At 39.6% G+C, this 24,710-nt stretch overlaps 3 protein-coding genes and 1 long non-coding RNA gene across 8 annotated transcripts in view; 2 read left to right on the top strand and 2 right to left on the bottom strand.

The window, feature by feature from the left end:
* The first annotated feature begins 109 nt into the window (after positions 1-109).
* LOC124073690 lies at positions 110-1,981 on the top strand. The gene is made up of 3 exons (XR_006845709.1): positions 110-511; positions 608-723; positions 1,473-1,981. It is a non-coding gene; the product is annotated as an uncharacterized LOC124073690 (long non-coding RNA).
* A 4,025-nt stretch (positions 1,982-6,006) lies between these two features.
* Positions 6,007-7,953, bottom strand: LOC124073977 (myeloid-associated differentiation marker homolog). The gene has a single exon (XM_046416571.1). It carries the CDS (start codon positions 7,591-7,593, stop codon positions 6,742-6,744), a length of 852 nt encoding a protein of 283 aa, XP_046272527.1. The 5' UTR covers positions 7,594-7,953; the 3' UTR covers positions 6,007-6,741.
* Positions 7,954-8,202: 249 nt separating this feature from the next.
* Positions 8,203-11,423, bottom strand: LOC124073976 (myeloid-associated differentiation marker homolog). Its single transcript, XM_046416570.1, has 2 exons — positions 10,412-11,423; positions 8,203-9,884 (listed from the first exon to the last, which is right to left on the bottom strand). The coding sequence occupies exons 1-2, from the start codon at positions 10,676-10,678 to the stop codon at positions 9,300-9,302; spliced, it is 852 nt and encodes a 283-aa protein (XP_046272526.1). The 5' UTR covers positions 10,679-11,423; the 3' UTR covers positions 8,203-9,299.
* Positions 11,424-16,153: 4,730 nt separating this feature from the next.
* The window catches only part of LOC124072801 (lipopolysaccharide-induced tumor necrosis factor-alpha factor homolog), a 31,315-nt gene continuing 22,758 nt past the window's right edge, over positions 16,154-24,710 (top strand). For 2 of the 5 annotated variants that reach the window (XM_046414496.1, XM_046414497.1), the window contains exons 1-5: positions 16,154-17,545; positions 19,452-19,623; positions 19,949-19,990; positions 22,236-22,277; positions 22,880-23,042. In XM_046414496.1, coding sequence (XP_046270452.1) covers positions 19,467-19,623; positions 19,949-19,990; positions 22,236-22,277; positions 22,880-23,042 — 404 coding nt within the window. In that variant the 5' untranslated portion in view covers positions 16,154-17,545; positions 19,452-19,466. Of the gene's footprint in view, positions 17,546-19,451; positions 19,624-19,948; positions 19,991-22,235; positions 22,278-22,879; positions 23,043-23,207; positions 23,497-24,710 lie in introns of those variants that run through there. The other 3 variants (XM_046414499.1, XM_046414495.1, XM_046414500.1) reach the window with 3 other exon arrangements.

The following is a 24,710-nucleotide window of genomic DNA, read 5'->3' as shown; positions in this document are numbered from 1 at the left end:
CGCACTGCCACTATTTATGTGGAAAGCGTCACCCCGCCTTTTAATGTGAAAGTCCCACCCATGGGTGGTTGTAATCCCTTCACAGCCGATTGAAGGTGTAAAAGCTCACATTGCATCGGGCTAACTTTTCCTTTCTTTTCGTTTTCTATACAGGGCAGGCTTTCTCGTAGCTGGACTTTCAGTCAGTTATAAAGTGATACAAACTTGTGAGACAGAGAGAGACGCAGAGAGGAATGGAGCAATGGCCACATGTCCCCTGGAGAATAAATCACCTTGATGTGGGCCAGGGGCACCTGAGAGGGAGGGAGGGAGAGAAACTTGGCTGAAATGGAAAAGCTTTGATGGTTATTGTCTGGGAAAGCTGCCTACTTTTAAGTCATTAACTTCATGTTGTAGTCATCCAGGTCAGTGCAGCATTACCAACAAGCTGCCACACGAACAAAAGAAACACCATGTCCGCTTTTGACCAGTCCAAAGCAGACCAGCATTGACCAGGGACGATGTGACATGAGTGCGTATGTGTGTGTGTGTGTGTGATCCATGCACCAACATGTGAGAGTGCGTGCATGTTTACAGTATGTACTCCTTTCCTGCTTTTTCCATACAGCATCAAAGACGGTTAAGAAAGGACAGTAGGAAGTTGCTGACATTTCAGTCTTTATGGGTCCCGTTTGACTGGTCCTCAGCAAACCAGACGGGAAGATTTATGAGACTTGCGACTACGTAAGTAAACACTGTCTCACATCAGTGTGTAAAGGGGTGGGACAGTGGTGTGCACTGGCACTCAGGGTGCCATGCCAGGATAATGATATGGCTCATTTACTCCTAGTGCCAGCTCTTATTTTCAAGGTTACAGTGGCTGTTAGGAATCCATGATATACATCAGGCTGATAAAAGATCTGGTAATGGGAAATGGGAAAATTATGAGTAATGGGAAGTTTAAACTAGCAGATACAAAGAAATGTGCATGGACTACAGATTATGAACTTCTTTTTCGAAAAAACAAAATGTGGAGTTACCGGTTATCTTATTGGTGTTAAACAAAAACCCACATTGTGCATCCTATCTATCAACATAAATGTTATGTTGTGTTATAATAACTTATGCACAAGAATACTCGTTTAAGCCCACTTGGCTACAGCTGATACAGTCTACAGTCTGCAGCGCTGCCATGAATGCTATTTTCAGTCACTGATATAAGCTCATTGATATAAATGGGGCACACACCCACAATGCTGTGTTGCACTATTGTGCCAGCAGTGCATCCCCAGTACTTTCTTCACAGTTTTAATTGTAAAATTTGGAAAAAAGAAACATGTTTGCATATTGCATTTATTTTACACTGACATGATTTTGTTATTGTTTTAATTTTAGTTGTCGGACCCTATAGGATTACACTTTAAATAAGAGATTAACTTTTTTTCCCTAAAATTCTCCTCTTTCGCCTCCATCTGTGTCTTCCTCTTGTTTAGATGAGTCACTCTGGCTTCAAACAGTTTGCATGCACCTCCTGTCTCCCTATATCAGTCTTCCTCTCTGTGGGGATGTGTGCCGAGATCGTATCAGAGGGACGTCAGTCACCGACTTCGTCTGGCTGACTACGAGGGCAGGGATCGATGGGAGAACTCTCTCAAGGTAGCAGGAGGGTGACTTATGTGTGTGGTGTTTTTGGCCAAAAGGAACTTCTGAACCAAGCTAAATCAATTTTCCATTTTTGATCATCAAGAGGAGACAGAGAGGTGTGTGTGTGTGTGTGTGTGTGGAGAGAGGAGGGCTAACTGCAGCAGAAAGAAAGATGTTGGGCTCAGAAGATAAAATAATCATCTCTGTGTCTGTGTGTTCCACTCAAACCCCCCCTTCACAGTCACCTGCACACATCACTTCTGTCTATCTGATTGGGCGAATCAGCATTGAAAGCCTTCCTGAGTTTGTATGATGATACGTCCAAAAATGTATGCACAACACTGGAGCATCTTATAAAGCACAAATATTTCAGAATGTGAAAACAAAAGAGTGATCAACAAAAGACTGTGGAATGAATGTAACACGAGTAATACCTGAAAACATTGCTCTGTCTGAGAACATTTCTGTCAGGTCATGTAAATAGACTTTCAAAGGTGGCAAAGACGGCTGTCTAAGACTCAACAACTGCCACGATCACCAAGACCACAAGCCACTAATGATTTTTGTTTTGTTTTGATTGAGAGACCCCTGGTGGCAGGATTTATGTACATTTAAAGAAATGCAGTGATTGAAGTAAGTGTTTGAACGGAGGAATAATACATTAATTTTGAATCCGCAAAGTTTTATTAACTGTCAACATCGCAATACTTAATGGCTCAGGGTGTGTTGACTGAACACTGACTTGTTTTTTGTTCCAGCTAATGGTTCTTTCCTGTAAATCAGGCCAATAATTAAATGTATTTTGTTTCTGCTTTCAGTCATTAAATCCGACAGGATAAATTGAATCGACAGAGCAGTTTGAACAACTATTTCAAACCTTCAAGACAATAGGGAAAAAAATTAAAAAATTCTCCCTGAAACGCATTCCCTAATTTGGAGATGGATGGAACAACACCAAAACCTCAAAGCTGTATTTTTACTGGCTTTAAAAATCTTAACTGATTTTCACAGTTTGAAAGCATTTGAGTTCACATTGATGGTCCTTTGTACTTTTCCCCGAGGGGAAAATCAAAAGATTTAATTAGGAAAGGCCGAAAAGGATATATTTTGGTACCAAAGCAAGCCAATTTGACAGTTACAATTACAACTTGTCAGCACAGTAGTTTTTAAAATAGTTCTTGGGTGGAAAGGAATTTCTAAATAAATTATTAAATAAAGTCAGACTGTACGCAGAAGGGAGGAAGAAGGGAGTTGAAAATCAACAAAATAAACTCAAGACAGCTAAGTGCATGTGAGAAAAAAAATGTTAAAAAAGTGAGTGTAATGGAAGTTGTGTATCAATATGCAGCAGTCCTTGACTCCAAAGGTGAGCAAACATTTTAGCTGGAGGAAAATAAAAAATCAAAAAACCCTGACTGTCCCCAAACACTAAACCAGGGGGATACAAGAATAAGCTGCCTAACATCACAACCGCTGTTATGTCACATCTAATTGGTGACATGGTCTTTACAGTCGTCATGAAGAAACACCCCCCTCTCCACACACACACACACACACATACACACACACACACACACACAAACTATTAGCATCATTAGATCCACCAGCTGAGCCATGGTCTTTGTACATGGATAACTGGGTTAGCTTGATTTGATTGTCGATGGTTTGACATGACATGGGGCTGGATTTTCAGCTCTGCGCATCTGGCTTGAAATTTATGTGAGGCTGCTGAAGAATACGCTTAAACTCCAGCCTGCAAAAGTATAAAGTTATTCACTCTTAGCTGGAATATGATCATGTTCATGATCTAGTTTTCACATAAACAGTATATAGCTGCTTCTCTCCTACAGTTGTTTTAAGTTTTTTTTTTTAAATAAAGATGGCAAACAGTTGTTCACCATAGGAGAGATGTAGCCAATCTCCAATAGAGTAGTCAAGAAAAACAACACCACATTCACATGTGAGCACACCTTAAGGCAGCAGTTTAGAAAACTTGAACTCATTATTTGGAAATGAAACTATAATAATACTTCATCTGAACTTGCACATTGCACAGTCAAATCAAGTTTTATTTTACATAACCCAATTTCACAAATCACAAAGTTGACACTCTTTGTCCTAAACGCATACACTTTTAAAATATAAGATAGCTGGTATTCTTATTTCCCCCCCCCCGGACACCCTTGAAGTAGTGCCAACTAATTTGCGATGATTCATTTTCACAGCTCCTTCTTCTGATTGCTGCACGGTCGAATCAAAGGCCACTAATCAGATGGGAAGTACAATAGAAGGTAATGATCACAAAAAAGGAAACAGAGTAGGTGGGAGCCCGAGTGACTCATATGTCATTACGCTTATAACTATGGTCATTTGTGCTCATCCCAGTGAAACACAGCCTGTGGTCTGACAAGAATGTAGAAAGGCTCCTCAGATTTCAGAGCCATGTGTGTCATTAAACTGTGGTGTTCCTGTGCCAGTTTGTGATATTATGTACAGGAGGGTTTCCCACATACTAATTACATGCAGTGTACATGTAGATCTGTATCCACCAAATTATTACAACACTTGCTTCTAGCTACTTTTACAATTTCTCTGACACAGCCAACGTTGACAAAAATAGATTTGCATTTATGATTTGTGTACTAATCTCTGGTTTGCCTGATTAGCCTGATGCGTTGCTATAACCAAAGGTCACATGTTGTAACTTTAAAAGACCGTAAATACCTCACCCCATGGTCAACTTTGCCATAACTTGAGAGTTGATGCATCTTGTCAGTGATTATCCCAAAGGGCGTCTGCTTTATTTTTAGAAGGTGAGGATGAAATGCTTGTTTTTTTTAATAATGAAACCTGGGGTAACTTCTAATATGTGTCAAAAGCTCTCTGGAGAATTAAAACAACATTATGTAAATATTTTACCTTAAAATAACATCTAATCTAATTACTCAATCTAATTATTGTGATGGTACACTGGGTTGTGATAAGGTGAATGGTCCCTCTTTCATTTTCTCTACGTAAACCCCTGTTTCTTGCACCATGTAGCTTGGGTTGCTGAGTACGGTCTCCTGTTAGAAGTGCGTAGTGCTTTACGGTAACAGATCACAAACCACCGTCATTATGTCACATGAATTTGCATTCATTGATAATCCAGTTGCTCTGCCTATTTGCCACAGTGGTGTGTAAGTGAACTGCAATCTGAAACTGTAAGGAATGTCAAATCACATACACACACACAAAAACAATTCTTGAATAATGTTGCTTTAAATTTCTGTTTGTTACTGATAACATGTTAAATTATTTATTCAGATTTCTTTCTTGCATGCAAATTGATTATAAATAGAAAAATGGACCAAATGAACTGAGGACAGACGATTATTTTATTGTTTATTTTATTTCCATTGTGTTGGAAAAGGCTATATCTATCAATGCTTTCATCGCAGTAAGCACACCTAATTGCAGAACTAAGGATGCTAAAATATATGGTATTTTAGAAACCTTTGACAGACAGAGTATTTTTAGGCAGCAATGGGTCAAACAAGAACAATGTAGGGTGATGACAGCGCTTTAACATTTATAAGCAGTCTATAAACATTTAATAAATGTTTTACAACACCTCATAATGTGGTAATAAGCAAGTGTAAGAGTTTATTTAAGTAGCCTACTTGTCAATAGCTCCTCCTGCTGGCATCAATAAGTGAAAGTTGCTGTATAGAAACAGGTAATGAATGACCTGAATCACTTGAAGAGGATGATAATGTGAAATACATCTACTGTTTCACGCATTTGTGTCCCTTGTGTCCCTGCTGTCTGTAATTTGCTGGCCTGTCTGATAGACTATGTCTTTATGACAGACTGACATGGGAAGAAAAACTTAATTTCCTAGCTTCAGTCGCTCCATTTGACCCAGGTTCACTCACACAGATTGGTGTGCCAGGTAGCACAATAGCTGTGGGATTACAAGTGAGATTTGGTTGACGCTTCCAATTGGTTGAAAAAGAAAATAATTAATTGACGTCATACTTTCGAGCTTTCCACCACTGCCCACCACATTGCTGAGGAAGAAAAGAAACTAAATTAGAAAATAGAAACGTAACACCTCGAACAAATCTGACTCCAGATGCTGCAGCTGCCTGCTGATTAAAGGATTTTCTTTTTTCACTTTTCCCACACATAGGCCAGACAGTCAAGCAATATCTCACTGTCTCTCTCCTCCCTCTCTTGTTCCTTCTCTTACCATATTTTTCTGTTTGCCTGTCAGTGTCCTGCATCCAGTTTACATTTATCTGTAGTCTTACGTGCAATTTATCACTACAGCATTGGCAGTTTTTATGCCACTAACATTGAATAGTTTTTGGAAATTTTACTTTGTATCATTTGCTTTTCTGCGGAGATTTAGATGTTAAGATGGATAGCACTTTTATGTCTATACGATAAACACAAAGTGACTACCAGTAGCTGGTTATCTTAGCTTAACTTAGCATAAAGACTGTAAAAAGGGTGAAACAGTTAGCCTGGATCTGTATGAAGATACAATCCATTAAAAAGTCTAAAAACAACATGTGATTTTACCGGGCTGCACAACTTCTTAGCCAGGTGCAGTAACTTCCTGACATATTCACTGTACAAATACTGCATGAGCCTGGTATCAATCTTCTCATCTAGCCTAATTCTCTGCAAGAAACTGAGTAAGCATATTACCCCAAATGTCATACGTTTCCTTTAATCAGCAAGCTGCAGGACCCACAGATAAACAGATGATAGACATCAGCATGAAAACAAAGACAGATTCACATGTGGAATAATTAATCTCTAACCCACTCTTATAAAGTCAGAAGTCAGGATCATTACCTGTACTGGTTTATAACTCTTTATATCAGTATCCAAAGTTTTACCATGCTATTTTTCATCTTTATGACAGTGATACAACAGATTTAATCTGTTAAACAAAATTAACTTTACCTTTTCACAATATACCAGACACTCAACATTTCATTACTATATTCAGTCATCTTTGAGTGGAATATATTACAAAGCGTGGTCTCTCTATTCAAATCATTTCACATTAGTTCAAATTCAGACCTTGTTGTGTTCTCAGTTTGTTTTCGTTAAGCAGCAGCTTCACTGGTTCCTGACAAAAAACACAAGGTGTATAGAGTAGACAGCGTCCAGGGTGTAAACAATGAAATTGATGATTGTCATGAAGGTGACTACCACCAGTTTGTCCCAGGGACAAAGGGCACCACAGTTACTCGGTCTGGAATTGTTGCGGAAACTGTACAATGGCCAGATCACCATAGCTGTTATATACATCACTGCTGCCAAAATATTGTAGACGATCACTAACTTGTCAAAGGAGAACGGAAAAAAAGAGATCAGCTGGCCAAGGGTGACCAGGATTATGATGATGGCAAAGATGAAGCACAATGAGTACACAGCCACACACCACTTCAGTCCTGGGGAGTTGAACTGGCCTTTCTCCAGGGACGTGAAGATGAGACAGGCGAGGAAGGTCTCCAGCATCTTCATTATACCAGGCAATGTGGAGAGGAACCCAATGGTCTGCCCACTCGGACGTAGGCGAGTTAAGGCCACTTCACCTGCATACACTCCGAAACAAACCCATGACACCACAGAAGCACCAATCTGCCGATGACAGGTCTTGCAGGTGAAAAAGGTGGGGTAGATGATGCAGGCAGCAAGGCACATGAGGCTCGCCAGCATAGCAAAGGCAGCTGTGAAGTCATCCCAGGCGAAGGGTAATTTGGTGTTAACAGTGGTGAACTCCAGGATGAGAATGAGAAAGGTGAAGAAGAAGCAGAAGCACCAGGTAAACATGCACCATATCCAGTAAGACGATGAGATATGTCCCACTGTTGCCACCAGGATAAAACACATACAGGTGAGGATGGCAGCAAATGTTCGCATGATGCCCACAGGCTGGGTGACTGCCTGCAAATTCACACTAATCATGTCTAGACGGGATGAGTACGATAGACCAAAAAAAAAAAGAAAAAAAAAGAAAAAGAAAGTGCTCTTTTGTTTCCAACTCCAAACAACTCCTTTGTTTCGACTCCAAAGTCAGTTCTACTTCGTACATCCCTCAGCAAAAATCCTGTTGGAGAAATCCATGTGGACTCAAGCCCGAGCAGGTCTGTTCTTTGAAAATGAAACGAAGTGTGGTAATGTGTGTTAAGTCAGTGCATCCTGGGCTTATCTGTGCAGTTTATGGCCCCTGTGTCATATCTGATTGGATACTGGCCGGGTGTTACCATGTCCGCCTCACAACAAACACATTGGACTCTGGTCCTCAGCACAAGCCTTGTGCACCAAACACCAAACAGTGATGGGGTGTAGGTCACATCCTGAAGCAAATTGCCTTCATCTTGTGCTTGACCTAACTTGACTTATTGCTCCTGAGAAGAACAAATGAGAGTTTGAAGGAGGGATTGCTGTTTTTGGATCTTGTGGAATAAAGATTATTATTTTGAGGAGCTGCAAAAGCTGAATGTTGTGCTTATAGATTGTTGATAGAGCTCCCTGTAAAATCTGCCTTCACCCAAACTACACTGCAATGTTTACTGTAAATCATATTTTTATTTCAGGCAAGCAAAAGGAAAATTTATGTATCATGAAAACACCCTTTTTGTACATCTCATTTTAAAAGATCATGATAAAAGACAAAAATATTCGTTCCAGACTTCTTTGTTCTTTCCATTTTGACTTTGTGGAGAGCAGTAAGGCCTGGACTGGTCAAAGGTTATGTAACTCACTGATATCACTGAGATAAGTAAACCACGCTTTGATTCCAGACCAATAACGTATTTGCTTTTAAAGCTAAACATAAAATATGGCTAAACATACACAAATGCAAACCATCGTTACTCTGATTTTTTTTTTTACTTTCATCATTAAATTCAACAACACATAAATAAGGTTTGCTGAAACATTAAACTTTTTAAAATAGTACTGGGTAGTTGTGGAATCTATAAAATATACAAAAATGGAAGAAGTCCAAGGAAATGTCTTCAGATGTCTTGTTTCGTTTGACCAAAGTTCACTCAATTGAAAGTGCTAAAGAAGTGGAGTAGTGAAAACTATAGCTGCTGTATCATTCACAGTATGCACACAATGACACACCTTTACAAACAGGATGGGCTCCACTGTACCTCTTAAACAATTTAACACATTTTTTTAATCATTAACCCTATTAAGCTTCTACTATTCATTCAGTCATTCGTGACTGTAATTTGTGGTGCAAGAGTAACCAAAAAATAGTGAGACCATGTTATTGTAAGCACTTGCAATAACTCCACACTTTTGTCACATTTTATTCATAATTTACATGCTGAGGTCAAACAAGATTATGCGCTACATAAGCTTACAACTGAAACATGAAAACACATATCAATGTCATATCAAAATAAAGAAGGGGAAGTACATCGGAAAAGATTGGGATTACATCTGCCTGAAGTTAAAACTTAGGCTGTTGTTTCATGTCCTCAGGGAATCTATCATCATCTTGACAGATAAAAGTTCAAAGAAAAAAAGACCCCACAACAAATCAGAGTGCTTAACAATGCCTTACCAATGTTGTACAAAGGACACATTACAGTACATAGCATTATTCCAGTTCAAGTGAGGTCAAGATTTCCTGGAATTTGAGACACATTCACAAGCTACGTTCTGCTGACAAAGAAGACCAGCCTAAAGGAATAAACAGTGTCCACAATGTAAGCAACAAGATTGAAACAGGTCATGAAAGAGATCACCACTAAGTTGTCCCATACACACCCTTGGGGGCAGTTACTGGGCCTCGGGTTGTTCTGGAAGCTGTAAAACGGCCAGATGACCACAGCTGTGATGTACATCAACACTGCCAACACATTGCAGACCGTCAGGACTTTATCAAACGGTGTGGGGAAGAGAGCTAGAAGCCGACAGATGGTAAAAATGATGACAATGAGAGCAAAAATGAAGCAAATGGAGTAGACAGCGACACACCACTGGAGCCCTGGAAAGTTATGGTAGTGGATGCCTTCCAAGCAGATGAAGATGATGCAGGCCACGAAGGCCTCCAGAACTTTGAGGAGGCCTGGGACTGTGGACAGAAAACCGCTGATCTCGCCAGGTTTAGCCCGGGTCAGCACAACCTCAGCGGCATACGAGGCGAAGGCCAGAATGGAAATAACAGTGGCAATAATCTCTTTGCTGCAGGTACGGCAACTGTAGAAGATGGGATAGATGACGAATGTTGCCAGCACCTGTAAGAGAAAAATACCGTCTTCTTCAAGATACTTTTTCACATTTACTTTTACCATTTTCTCATTCAGTACAATGTGGATTTTGAGAACATGTGAGATCCATACTGTACTGATCTTTTATCACCAGCAAATAGTAGGCTAAACATGCATATTGTGCAGATTAAACATGTGATTACCATCACCAACATGCATAATTAAAGCTCCAGTATGGGGATGTCTAAGATTATGAATTTCAGATGCTATTTAAGTCTTTACTGAAGAAAGCATTGCTTTTGTTTCTCTGATTGTATGGAGACTAAAAGCAGCATGAATATAATGAAACTTCTTACAGTTTCAACAATATAGACATACAACATGTGATTTTTTTTTTAACAATTACATCTATATATTTTTGAGCAAAGTTCATTAAACTGCCTTTGGTAAGCCCCTGTTTAGATTTGCATTATTGATCAGGACTAAAATGATATTATGTAATGTGAATGTAGGACAAATAATAAAAAAAAGGTGGCAGTGAAGATAGTACCCACCATTAAAGTAGCTAACATGGCAAAAGCAGTAGTGAAGTCATTCCAGGAGATGGGCAGCTTAGCGCTGAGGCTGATGAATTCCAGGAGGAGAATGAGTATTGTGACGCAGAAGCAAAAACACCATGTGAACATACACCATGTCCAGAAGGATTCACTTCTGTGGCCTGCAGCTGCCCCTAGGCTGAAGGAGACACAAGTGAAGATCACCTCCAGTATCCGGACAATGCCCACGGGCGTCGTCAGCGTCCTGAAGTCCAGTGTAACCATGATGGTCGTGATCCTGCAGTCAGTTCTCTGTGGGTGTGGGTAGACATTTACTTCTTCACCAGCACTTCATGCTGTTAGTGCTGCCCCAGTGTCTTTGGCAAACAGAAAGTCAGTTGAATGTAGAACCTCTAGCCACTTCCTTGTTGCTGCCACCACACCTTTTTCCTCAAATGACCAATAGTCAAATCTTTAATATGCAGCTATGTGACTTATATGGACTTAGGGCATGGGGGGCAGGCAGCTGTCTATTGTTCACTTCCATGTGCTTATCAGGTGTGTGCCTAAGGCTTGGTCAATAAAGAACAGTTATATATCTCGACTTTATGAGACAGGATTCAAAGTTCTCAAACACACACACCCTCTTGCTCATCCGCTATATTTAACTTCCTCGCATTGGTAGGTCAAATCAGTAAATGTGTTACAAATGGACTACAGTACTACTGTAGAGAACATAGGTGTGAAATAAGGTAACAAATTTTTTTTTATTTTTGTTTTTTTTTTTTAATCTTCATGTTCCTTAAAATGTCTGACCTGGACTATGATGATTTGCATCTATCCAGAGTTTGTAATTAGAGAAGTGTTTTTACATCCTCCCCTGAAGGGGAAGATGACTATGCAAAAATGTACACCAAACAAACTAGATTTATACGCCACAAATTCAAAAACCAATCACACAGGAACACACAGCGAAACTTGGTTCACGATGTGAACACACTGACATTGTAACAGATAATATGTATGTTTCACAACCACTGATGCTGTGTCAGCCACTGCCAGTCACAAGCTAAAAAACTAACAACATAAATAAAAGATACTATTAAGAGACTCACCATTAGCTTTATCAGATAAGATGCTTACTGCTCTGATAGCTGCTGGGTCCCTGCCGGGTCTTACTGAGGCTCAAACATTCAAGGTTATGACTTGAATGTCAACTATCTTGATTTTTGCTCTTTTACAGATCAAATTAGTACAGGCAGCAGTGGTGGGATCCATGGATCCATGGATCTGAACAGATCTGAAAAGATGATGAAAAAAAGAACAGATGTTCTTTCAGCCTCTTTTCACAGTTTCTTTTTCTTTTTAACTTTCTAGTGGGAAACCATACCAAATAAAATACTGGTCAAGGCAGAGTATTTTTCCATACTTGAAAACATGTTCAAAGGGAAACTTTTAGTATTGGTTTTGAAGAGCTACTAGATGCTAGATAGAAGAAATAGCACCTACTAAGGGCTATAAATATATATGACTATAGGTCACCATTCCATCTTAAAACCTGTCTATTGGTTTAAAATGCAGGCCGCTAAAGCACGCACACACACAGAAATGGACTTTTAACAATTTGAGCTTTCCTCTTGTTAAAATTAGACTTAGCTTTTTTTTTTTTTAATATATAAACTACTTTTAAATGTGCAATAAATCCAATAAGGGAAGTCTGAATCAGGTTCTTATTTCAGGTAGAGTAACTGCCTTGGTCTGTGAATGTATACAATGAAGACATGCAAAATTAAACAAAGTCTCATTTACAAAACCAATTTAACTGCTGACAAAATACTGAGAGACAAAAACCTGGAAGAAGGAGAGCATGACGTAACTAACTGACTTGAATTACTGTGTTCTGTATGTACGTGGGACAATTATGACCGGAGTATGACTGATGCTTTCTCCAATTTTTATTTCTCCAAAAGTTTTAGCAGTTTCAGCTGATGGGGTTAACTTAAAATGGCAGATCATCTCAGTTTGATTCATGTAAACCTCATGAGGGCACTTGAGGAGAAGTCAAGGAATCAGAGTGGGATTCATCCTCTGGGAAATGTGAATGTTTGTACAAAGTTTGTGTGTTAAGTTTAGCATTGGACCAACACTGACTCAGTCTGTAACACGTATGCATTTGGCCTACACAGAACAAGCCATGATCACCCATCCATCCATTTTCTGTACCGCTTATCCATCAGGGTCGTGGGCCATGATTACCCATCAGCACAAATAACCACAAATAGGTCAATGCTCCTATATGGTCAGTTACAATAGCACCACAGAAATCAGCTCCAGACATTATAACAGCACGACAATAAATCATATTTTAAACTCAACTATTTTCTGACTGTGGGCAGATGATTACTGAGGGTAACCTCAAAACCTCTTCCCCAGCTTAGTTTAGAGATCATTATGAAGGACAGATCTGCATGAACAAGAGTTATCACTGGTCATTTAAGTTCACAATATTCCCACAGTGAAGAAGCCGTGCCTAAATCATTGGGGAACTCCAAATACAGAACATCTGTCCCAGCTGACACTTACAAATAGATCAAAATGTTTTTTTAATTTGGGATTTTGAGAAGTAACCCTATAGCAAGTTTTTATTTCTAAGTTACTGAATAGCAGCTAGTCATTACATAGACTACGCTCAACAAAACTTCAGGCTTGGGTCAGGAGAAATAAGTGTACACTCTATACACTTACTGGATCATTAGAGGGCAGCAGAGCTTTCATGGTTAAAGTGTGTTCATCGTGTTTAGGTCCATTAGATTGTTTTTGCAGGCCATGTTTCATGTCTATTTGCTTAATACCAGCTGGTGATGTTGGTGTACACCTATGCAGTAATCTGTCCACATTTCCCATAAAGGTTGATAACAGCTGTTGGCCTTTCAATTTTTTTATTGGGAGCAGATGTGAAATTGTGAAAACAGCAAAACAGATTCAGCAATGGTGATTACAAATCGGAAAACAATGAGATTACATAACAAGTGTAATCTTGATCAAAAGTTATTACAAAAAATCAATCAATACTGTAACAAAGGAACTAGATACACAAAGTAGGCTGTAGATAAGCTGTCACACCACTTACATCCATTAATAAAAATCAACATTAACTTCTCGTAGGAAGTTAAACAGTAATTTGTCTTGTAAACATACAAGTTGAGTCCACAAGTCCACAAGAGTTCAGAATGGTCCTCTGAAACCTGAAACTGGAAGGGTCTTTCTTCCTCCCACAACCAGTTTACATTCATATTACTTTCACACACATGGTAACACTGCCAAAAAGGACATGACATCACAGTTTCCACTGATAGCAAGTTCTCATGGCCTTAAAACCACTAATGCATGCAGCTCCCAATAATTGTTGCACTTGAGTCACACTGCTATTGACTGTTGTGTTTGAGATCGCATAACTGAGGAGCCATGCAGCAACTTTTGCTCAGAATAATAGAATGATGCTTCTCACACACACTGAAACACTCAGCCTATTATGTTGCCTCTTGTCCATGTTTGGCTATGCACATAGTTAAGTGAACTTTTTGTGTCTTAAATGAGAGTTACAGCAGCTTGTAGTAGTAGTTTGAGTTTGGTACTATTTTCTCTGATCTCGAGCTCCCCCTGCAGATCACAGCGTAGAACCTCAGCAGTGTGGAGGGCAATGATGATAAAACCTCAGGGTGTTACTCTGTCAACCATCATTTAGATTGATAGATTCTATTGGTTTTTGGAAGAAAATGCTGAAAAAGTCAGTGATTTTATGTGAACCAGTTTCTTTACAAACATCATGTGATTTGTATGGCCTATTAAAAAGAAGTCTTTCAAATTGAAAAAATACCCTCACATTTTTGTCATTTGTGTTTGATGGATGATCCTGCTTTTCAGCCATCACCCCCACCTCTGCACCTCCTTCATGTTTACTTCATAGTCAAACCCTTCTTCACACTCAGGACAGCATTTATTTAACCAACGCTCCTTTTGAAGGTACACTGTGAAAAGAAACTGGAGTGAAAGACTGAAGGCACAAAGTTACAAATAATAAGGTGGGGAAAGGCAGAGCGGCCACCAGGGTGTGTGGAGAGCAGAAGAAGACAGGAGGTGATGATGGTGCAAAGAGATTATTTATGTGGTTTGCAAAAGAAAGCTCACTAGAGAGACTGACAGAAGGGATCTAAGACAATCTCTGTTTTTGGGTGTGACTGTCTTGAAGACACATTTCACATAAAAAAAAAGCACTGAGATATGCAAGGGTGTCTGTAGCGTCCAGCTCTTTCTGAAAAGTCATTCTAAACCTCAGTGTCATGACCACTGTCGCCATCTTGACAGCACATGCCGAATTCCTGGCAAAGAGGTGAAGCACAGATTTCTCAGAAACTCTGATAGTACAGTTAACCACACTGCAAGCCACATAGTTTTTGTCTGATACTTGCATGAAAACAATGAAAACAGTAGTCACCAATGGGGAAATTAGCTATAGAGATCAAAACCATCGTCTTTAATAATATTTATTTGTGTTGTAAAGTTTGGCATTTCAGTATGAGGATCTGTGAGGAGTTTGTTGGAACTTTGTTTTGGGTTCATTTTTCTGCCCCTGAGGTTGATGCTTGGTCCTCGTGACACTGACAAAAGATTTCCAGGTAAAGGAGTGCTGTGTTTTCTAACTTTTTCTTGTGAACTGATTATGCATTTTCTGTTTTTTTTAATGGGTTCTTGTGTAAAATTTAAAGTATTGGCAGATGTTTTCTCTCATGTTGATTTATTTTGAAAGTCTGTCTGAACTGAAGTCTAAAAGCACATTGTGTAATCATTTGCCTTTGGTTGTTTAGTCAAATGTTTCTTGCTTCTGCCTGTTCAAGAAGGCCACTTCTTTCCAGGAAGGGTTTGAAGAGTTAAGATGCATCAAGAAACCATTCCTATTGGTCAAACAGGCTTGTCTCCTTCAGGATTTAAATACTGTGTATATTTCTCTCTCTATATATATGTCCTCTCCATGCACTTGGCTCACATCCTAATAAGCATCCAGAAACAAGGACTGCCACAGCATCGCTGGCTACACTGGGGATTAGGCTGTGGATCACTGGAACAAATGACACACCCTCTGGCATGTTCTTACAATCCTTGAGTTTATCCCACGCTGTAGTGCTGCATGGAGCTTACTACTGATTGGTGCAGGTACATATGATATCCAGGCTGTTGTTTTATGATATTCATACATGTCACACGAACAACATTATTGAAAGATATTTTCTGTCTAGGTCCACTCAGTATACATCTGTTATTCTCCTCTAGTATTATGTTTTTGATCACTTATGATGAGTGTTTTTATTTTTGATGTTTTTTTCCCCTTCCATGGCCTCAAATAAACCTTAGTTTAATATAGGCTGTGTCTCTTCTGTCTTCCTGTGACAGATCATTTCCTGTTTTACTGCATCCAATCATAAAGCAAGAGTCTTATCAATGACATTTATTGTCTTTCTGGTCCAATGTATGAGTATGAAATCCCCAGTATAATTAAGAGCTTTCTTTGCTGCTGCATGATAACTGTGAGTCAAATCACTATTTTATAGCAGCTGAAAGAATTTAGAAAGACATCTGCTTCTAACACTTCTGAAACTAGGCATTCTTCTCAGGCTGTTCTTCTAAGACATTCAGAAAAATAAATGAAAATGATCCAGAAGAAAATATTGCATCTGCATGTCTGGATGCTTGGCTGCACAAGCTCTGTGTGTGCTCTGGTATTATTCATGCTGAAGTGTCCTGAAAGTGAACCCACATCCTGCTCTCCCCGCCCTGGAAGAAAGAGCCACCAGTGTGAGAAATTATAATGTTGGAATTATGCTGACCTCTGGTGGCCATATATGGACAAAAGAAAAGAATCTGGAGACAGAGCAACGCCTTCCCATGTCCGCACGCTTCAGTCATGTGTTTAGAACTGGATCATTCACACTCAGTGTGTGGGAGAAAATGGATAAGCGTGATTGTAGCCTACGCACCCTGCCAAATGTTTAGTTTGCGAAAGAGTGCGATGCGCTTCCTTGAAACACGTCAGTCCTGTTTGTTTTTTAGGTTTCGTTTTGAGGAGTTCCTCTACTTCCTATTTCGACTTCCCTCGTGGCGGAGCGTGATGCGATGTCCAAACATCGTGGCTCTCATTTTTCAGAAGCGCAGCGTTTTGCCATTTTGCTGCTGTTTTGTTTATATGATCATGGAGGGTCTTTTCCCCTGAGACGCCGCTGAGGGGCCATCAGAAGCGCCTTGTCATCCAGTGGCATGCGGAATCAAGAAGCGATACACTACTAAATTATTATACGATTATACGTCAATATTTGGCTGTTTCACGATTGATTAGATTAGATGTCTTCCTAAGCAAGGATTCTCCATCTTCATAAAGGTTAAACTGTTGTTTGTAACGGTTAAAAACAAAGTTGTGGAAAGGGTTTTTTTGTTTTTAAACCACAGATGCTTCTCATTAAATGAGTCAGACTGAGTAAACTTCAGACCACAAAAACGTAGAGGAGCATGCTGACGTAAATAAAAATGTGAATATTGATGTTGTGACAGGTCGATTTAAGTATTGAGTGGTCAGTCACGTTGTTTATTAATACCGAAGCAGATAAACTTTAAGAAAATGCGCATCCTTAAACGGGATCTTTGCCGGCGTGCTGAGTGCGTTTTGTTAGGGCGACAAACAACACTTTGTCATCTGCAAACACGCGTCACTGTCCCTTTTCTCTGTATTAACCTCCATATTAGTGACTCTCATTTCCATACTGCTCAGTATTTGAACAACACTGTAATGGTATTGTGTTTATTATTCTCCAGACCCAACCCATCACATGAAAATGGGAGGAGAAAAGGAGGGGAGGGGGGGCATAAGAAGTTGAGTAGTTACAGACAATCCAGCACACAGCGCTCAGGGCAATAACAGAAAAACTTTCGTTTTCAACTTTACATTCTTCTCTGGTGGTCTTTTTTTGTCACTTGTGACCCGTGTCGTGTTGTTTGCTGTCTGCGTTTCTTTTGTTTTACGGTGTTTCATCCGACATCGCACAGGACCATTTCCAGGAAATAGAGAGCCCACCCCCCCTCCTTTTCTCTGAGGGAAAGACGCAAGTAGGTGAACATTATTTTACGTATTTGTGGCCATCTGATGATAAGCTGCTGCCACTGAGCTCTAATCATCAGTTTTGTGTTTGTGTAAGATGTGACTCTCGATAAACATCGTTTGGCTGATATTATTATTCGACCACAGAGAAGAACAGAGTAAATATGAACTCCGTGATTTTTTTTTTGTCCGGAATTTGTATACAAATGTCTCATTACAAATATCGATTAAATATGACACAACTACGCCAATGCATGCTGCTTCTTAAAGACTTTAGTACCCCCCCACGCTCCCTTTAAAAAAAATGTTTGTCAGAGGAAATAGCTGCTTCCGGGTGGTAGTAATATTGCAGGTGTAACTTTCTAAAAAGTTGCACTCAGTTTTTCCCAGTTTAGTAATTTTCCGGTGATGTGCTTGGGTATTTCTATTTAATGCTCCTTTACATTTCTACTAAACTACATTTCTGTTGCAAACAGTGTACATTTTTACTGTACTATATTTATTTTACAACTTTATTAAGTTATTTTTCACATCAAAAGTTTGTTGTAGATCTACTGTTGTCTTTAAACTACTACTAACAGTAAATACAACTGAACTGGCTACCTCATGACCAACAAAGCAATAAAATAAGTCATAATAATATCATAATAGCTCAAAGGCCTTACATGAGCAGGACTTTTAGTATTTTTACAGTATGTTATTGTTACTTTACCTACAGTGGTTGAAATCTTTGCTTTTCTTTTAACAATGTGAAATCAGTTTCACAGTTAGAAAGGCTTCACGCATGGTGATGAACCTCCAGAGAATTAAAACCTGAATCTGTAGCACCCCTCAGGGCATTAGAGTGACTTTCAGCTCTGTTTGATCAGTGACTTTTGGTAATGTTTTAAATGAAAATGCTTTAAAAGCCCAATGCACACTACCGGCTCAGATGGGATGGCAAATAGACGCAGTTTGTGACTAGTTGGTCAACATAGAGGAGCAGATACAGAAACATATTCTCCTCAGGAGATGCTAGTGACCAAAAACAAAGCTAAAAAGAGTGAATAGCGGACTTACATTTGCCAGGTGGCCAGAAACATAACTCCAAGTGAATGTGAATCTTGCTTTGTGAACGCCTTAGCATATAAATGAGCAATTTAAAGATCAAGTTGAAAGAGTTTACCTTGTCAGTTGTCTTTATTGTGGGCTTAAAGAATCTGACTAGCTCTTGTATTACTAGTTTTCTCACAGACTGTTTAGGCCTATCTAAGAAAATTCTGACTGACATAGTAAAACAAATACGTTCTGACATGGTTGCACTCACAGAAATCTTGCCTTTTCACATGGGCTGCTTAATTTAGGGTCCATAATACTGTGTCACTGTCATGGCTGTCATTGTCAGATTGAGAGAGGATATTAAAAGTGGTTAAGTTGAAAAGTGAAGTTTGTTACATTGCAGCGGTCAAGTTATATAATTCTTCACTTCTGCCTGCTGCTGCTTCTGAGTTCAGTCATTAAATCTGAGCTGAGCTCAATAAACCAGTCTAATCTGATAACTGATTTCTTAAAATATTTTGTAGATGTTACTTGCTTTCTGCATTTCTTAGGTAATCCAGCCTATGAAAATATGCATCAACATGGTTACAGAACTAATTGTCGCTTCAGTTTGTCTTTTATAAAGCACATATTTTCACTAGCTTTTCCAAATAGCTTTCACTAATGTGAAACTAATGAAATAGCAGAAGTGTTTTCTTTCTTAAAAATGAGGAACCGATCTGTGCCGCTAACAAAATCAGTGTTAATCAAGTTCATGCAATATATTGCTTTCACAATCTGTCCAACATTGTTAATGATCTCAAAACAATGCTTTTTCCCCCGTGCTCAACTTTAACAACAACAGTAATAATAATGACAACACATTCTCATGTTTAGTAAAGATTTTTGAAGATGGATAAAGGATATCCACCACAGGAATCCGCTCCACCATACCCTGGGCCACCTATAAACTATGTGAGTGCACCTCCTCCTCCTCCGGGCATGTATCCTCAGCCTGGGATGTATCCTCAACCGGGCCCCTCAGCACCTCCACCTGCTGTATACCAAGGTTTGTGTCTGCCTGGGTTAGAAGATGATTGTGTTACTTCCTGTGAGGTCTGACAACACTATTTCACACTTTTTTCTGTAAAAACAAAAAAAAGTCATGCTTTGCAAAGGTGTGTAATCATGTACACATGACAACCCAATTAGACAAAGGATATTGAAAAGCAATAATAAATCAAACTCCACAAATTAAAAATAAATTAGATTACTACTACTTCTCTCATATGTATTTTGTATGAAGACATTGGTGTTATGGAGGGTGATTTATGTATACATCTGCTTTGAGCTGTCCTTTCCTGCTTTGGTTAACTGTGTGTTTCATCTTCCAGGTGCCCCTTATGCTCCAGTCCCGGCTGCACCTATCATGACAGGTAAGGGAATTCACCTGACCACAGACAGTGTGGTCCTTTGTATAACACAATAAAGATACGTGCAACGTTGTGCCATTTTGCAGAACACGCGCATGCGCACACATTTACAACACACAGTTGTGAAACGGATGGTAAATCTGTATCCATCGTAGTCTGTGAAATGAGAGGAAGTGCATCTGCACAGTGTCACAAAGTCAGTGGGTGAAGTGCTCTGTCTCCTACCAAAGTGATGTGAAGAATAGCCCATTTGTAGCCTCTGTGCATAACAAAAAGCTGTTGTTCATTGCTTGTTCTTGTAGTATACAGGCACATTGAGGATTGCTTGTAACAGGGTTGCTTTCACAGGTGTATCACTTTTTCATGTGGACTCCACACAGAGTACACCAAACTTATACAGCTCCTATAGGCTTCTCACATGAAGGTGTCTTATGATTCTCGCAGAAAACAGAAACACGGGACTCTGTCCTTATTAGATTACAGCTGTTGTACTGCTGGCAGCCTCTGCTGGTCTCGTTGAGTCACTGCAGTTGGTACATTTCAACTTTAGATCTGGCAACGGCAGCCCATAGTCAACAGTTCCAACAGTTCCATATATTATTAAAATATGTGTTTTCATGCATAGTTTCCAGTGCATGGTCAGAAATGAGAATACCTTAATACTGTCCACATTATGCATACACTAATCAGGTGAACCCTGAACATGTCTGTATCTGCATTTATTGTAACTTGTCTCATGTGTCTCCCAGAATTTAGCATTTATGTTTATCATGAAATTTGATGGTGCACAACTGTGTGACCATCTACAATGTGTCTCATCCCTCCAGTTACACTAGTTACAGGTAAATAACACGTTTAAAAAAGTGTTTAACTTCCAGTTATCAGTGTTAAATGCTGAGCAGATCAGCAACATGCTGCTGCATGGAGCTTTCTTCTGATTGGTGCAGGTACATATGATATCCAGGCTTTTGTGTTATGATATTCATGCATGTCATATGAACAACATTAGTGAAAGGTATTTGTCTAGGGCCACTCAGTATGCTCTCAAATAAACCTTAGTTTAATATAGGCTGTGTCTCCTCTGTCTTCCTGTGACAGATCATTTCCTGTTTTACTGCATCCAATCATAAAGCAAGAGTCTTATCAATGACATTTATTGTCTTTCTGGTCCAATGTATGAGTATGAAATCCCCAGTATAATTAAGAGCTTTCTTTGCTGCTGCATGATAACTGTGAGTCAAATCACTATTTTATAGTTGCAGCTGAAAGAATTTAGAAAGACATCTGCTTCTAACACTTCTGAAACTAGACATTCTTCTCAGGCTGTTCTTCTAAGACATTCACAAAAATAAATGAAAATGATCCAGAAGAAAATATTGCATCTGCATGTCTGAATGCTTGGCTGCACAAGCTCTGTGTGTGCTCTGGTATTATTCATGCTGAAGTGTCCTGAAAGTGAACCCACATCCTGCTCTCCCCGCCCTGGAAGAAAGAGCCACCAGTGTGAGAAATTATAATGTTGGAATTATGCTGACCTCTGGTGGCCATATATGGACAAAAGAAAAGATTCTGGAGACAGAGCAACGCCTTCCCATGTCCGCACGCATCAGTCATGTGTTTAGAACTGGATCATTCACACTCAGTGTGTGGGAGAAAATGGATAAGCGTGATTGTAGCCTACGCACCCTGCCAAATTTTTAGTTTGCGAAAGAGTGCGATGCGCTTCCTTGAAACACGTCAGTCCTGTTTGTTTTTTAGGTTTTGTTTTGAGGAGTTCCTCTACTTCCTACTTGTACTCCCCTTGTGGCGTGGCTTGATGCGATGTCAAGACGTCGTGGTTCTTTTAAAAAGTAAAGCAAAGAGCCAAACACTGACATCCTATTGACAGCCACTCCCAGGTGCGGCATGTCGTCGTCGTTTGTTCTGTCCTCCACATGCTTCATACCTTATTATTGGGAGCGTTTCAGAAGTGTAGCATTTTGCCAATTTGCTGCTGTATTGTTTATATGATCATGGAGGGTTTTTTTCCCCTGAGACGCCGTTGAGGGGGCGCGCCTGGTGCCGTGGCATGCCATCCAGCTGTAGCATGCGGAATCAAGAAGTGATACACTACTAAATAAACGTGATACTTGCTCAATTATACGTCAGTATTTGGTTAAGACGTTGATGTTATGGAGGGTGATTTATGTATGTATCTGCTTTGATCTGTCCTTTCCTGCTTTGGTTAACTGTGTGTTTCATCTTCAAGGTGTCTCTTATGCTCCGCCCCTGGCTGTACCTACCACAACAGGTAAGATAATTCACCTGACCACAGACAATGCGGTCCTTTGTATAACACAATGAAAATACGTGCAATGTTGTGCCAACTCGTGCATGCGCACACATTTACACACACACACAGACACATACACATACAATATACACGAACACACAGTTGTGAAACGGATGGTAAATCTGGCATAGCTCATTTGTAGCCTCTGTGCATAACAAAAAGCTGTTGTTCAGTGCTTGTTCTTGTAGTATACAGGCACATTGAGGATTGCTTGTAACAGGGTTCCTTTCACAGGTGTATTACTTTTTCATGCGGACTCCACACAGAGTACACCAAACTAATACAGCTCTTCTAGGCTTCTCACATGAAGGATGTCTTGTTAGATTACAGCCGTTGTACTGCTGGCAGCCTCTGCTGGTCTCGTTGAGTCACTGCAGTTGGTACATTTCAACTTAAGATCTGGTAACAGGGTGGCATGGTGGTGCAGTGGTTAGCACTGTTGCCTTGTTGTTTGTATCTGCATTTATTGTAACTTTGATGTATCTACATGTGTCTCCCAGAGTGTAGCATTTATGTTTATCATGAAATCTGATGGTGCACAAATGTGTGACCCTCTTCAGTGTGTCTTATCCCTCCAGTGACTCGCGTGGTGGTAACACCTGTACTACGTGACGTCCCAGGACAAACTGTGTGTCCCCACTGCCACCAGTCAGTGATCACCAAGACAGAGCACACAGCAGGTCTGTTGGCCTGGGGCATCTGTGCTGGACTCGCCTTCTTTGGGTAAGCACAAGGTTTTGGGCAGAACTTACAGCACATCTAGTGTCTAGTAGTTTCTATGTTGTGCTTTTTCCACAAGATACAGTTTTTTTTGAAATGTTAAAAATAAATCTTACCACTTTAGAACCAAAACTGGAAAGTTCTAAATCACCCTGTTTCCTCTTGCAGTTTTTTTCTTTGCTGTTGTATCCCATTCTGCATTGATTCCTGTCAGGACGTAGAGCATCGCTGTCCGTGCTGCCACAGACTCATCTACGTCTACAAGCGATTGTGAAACCGTCCTCACTGTGACTGGGGAAGAATAATGCTCATTTGTAGTCTATTAATAGCCTTACTTGCTTTATAACAATCTTTTGATACTGAACAATATAACGCAAATTGTGCTTATTCAAATGAGGCATTACACTATGGGCAGTTTTATTAAGCATCAGTGTAATATTTTTATTTGATTAAAGGGATATAAGCCAACAAACACACCAATAAAAAAAACCAAAACAATTATCATCTGTCTGTCATTTTTTCCCTTGTTTTTTTTCTCCTCCTTGTGTTTCATTGTTGGTCATTTTTGGATTATTTGACTGACAGAATTTATATCATTTCTTCTTTCATTTCATTGAAATGAGAGAACAGTTTTACTCTTCATTCTCCCTCAGCAGAAGACAAACAAGTGCAGCTGTTTGGTCATGAAATAAAACATAGCAACATTTGACCTGATGATGGCGCTAAATGAAAGCTCAAATGGATCAAAGTTATGGTTTATGATCTGTAGCCCTGAAATTGCAGAGATTTGCATTTATGGCTTAAACTTCATGGTGGTGCTGCAAGAAATGTGAAAAATTATTATGCACGTCTCTCAAGACATTTCACTGAATACAATAACTAAAATATGTCATAAACTCATCTTAAGGTAACCTTGCATACCTTCAGCAGATTTTGTGGCAGCCCATCAAATTGTCAATATTTTTCACTCTTCACCACCAATGTCCTCCTCATGGTGCTGGAGTAAAAGGTAGGAGGTTCATTTTCTGGGGACATTTGGACTCTACGTGTGATATTTAACTGCTCTGTATTATTTCACGGGGTGTAACCCAGTATGTTGTGATAAAAACTGGTTCTGTGGGTTTGTTTGCAGATGTGCTCACCCATGATAATGTGAGCACATAAAGGGAGAGCCTGCCCACAGTCAGTCTGCAGCAGGGACTAAATGCTAAAAAATGCTCACAGAGAAGCTGGAGAGCCTCTAAAGGTTTCTACAACAGAAAATAAGACAACTAAAATGAAAGTGCATGGATGATTCACCCCAGACAAACCCCATTTTACCTCACAACATGCGGGTCATGTGGTGTGAGCCTACAAGCTGTGAGTGACCTGTGGCTGGATTTGCCCTCTGTGTGAAAAGTTTCCTTTAATAAATTAAATTGACCCGAATGGTTTATTTCTGCATCTCGCCAAATTTCCATCAGTCTTTACGATTCACTGTTAGCAAATCTACTGTTTGTTTTTACATCTTCATCTTTTTCATCTCAGGTTTTGGCATATTTTAGTGAGTGCACATTCAAGTTGGCTGTAAACTGAAAGTGAAAAAATAAATATCACACTATCGCTCTGATCAGAACCATTTCAGTAATTTTAGATACTTTCCTTATCATTTATCTGTCCTTGGATATTACT

Source organism: Scatophagus argus, chromosome 16, assembly GCF_020382885.2.
Source record: "Scatophagus argus isolate fScaArg1 chromosome 16, fScaArg1.pri, whole genome shotgun sequence".
Lineage (NCBI taxonomy): Eukaryota > Metazoa > Chordata > Actinopteri > Scatophagidae > Scatophagus > Scatophagus argus.
The sequence above is the reverse complement of the archived record's forward strand: the minus strand, read 5'-3'. Positions and strand labels throughout refer to the sequence as shown.

Bases quoted from the DNA above. Each gene is read 5' to 3' on its own strand.
- LOC124073977 (XM_046416571.1), bottom strand. From the start codon at position 7,593: ATGATTAGTGTGAATTTGCAGGCAGTCACCCAGCCTGTGGGCATCATG.
- LOC124073976 (XM_046416570.1), bottom strand. From the start codon at position 10,678: ATGGTTACACTGGACTTCAGGACGCTGACGACGCCCGTGGGCATTGTC. The intron at 9,885-10,411 runs GTGGGTACTATC...TTTCTCTTACAG, and splicing joins CCATGTTAGCTACTTTAATG to GTGCTGGCAACATTCGTCAT.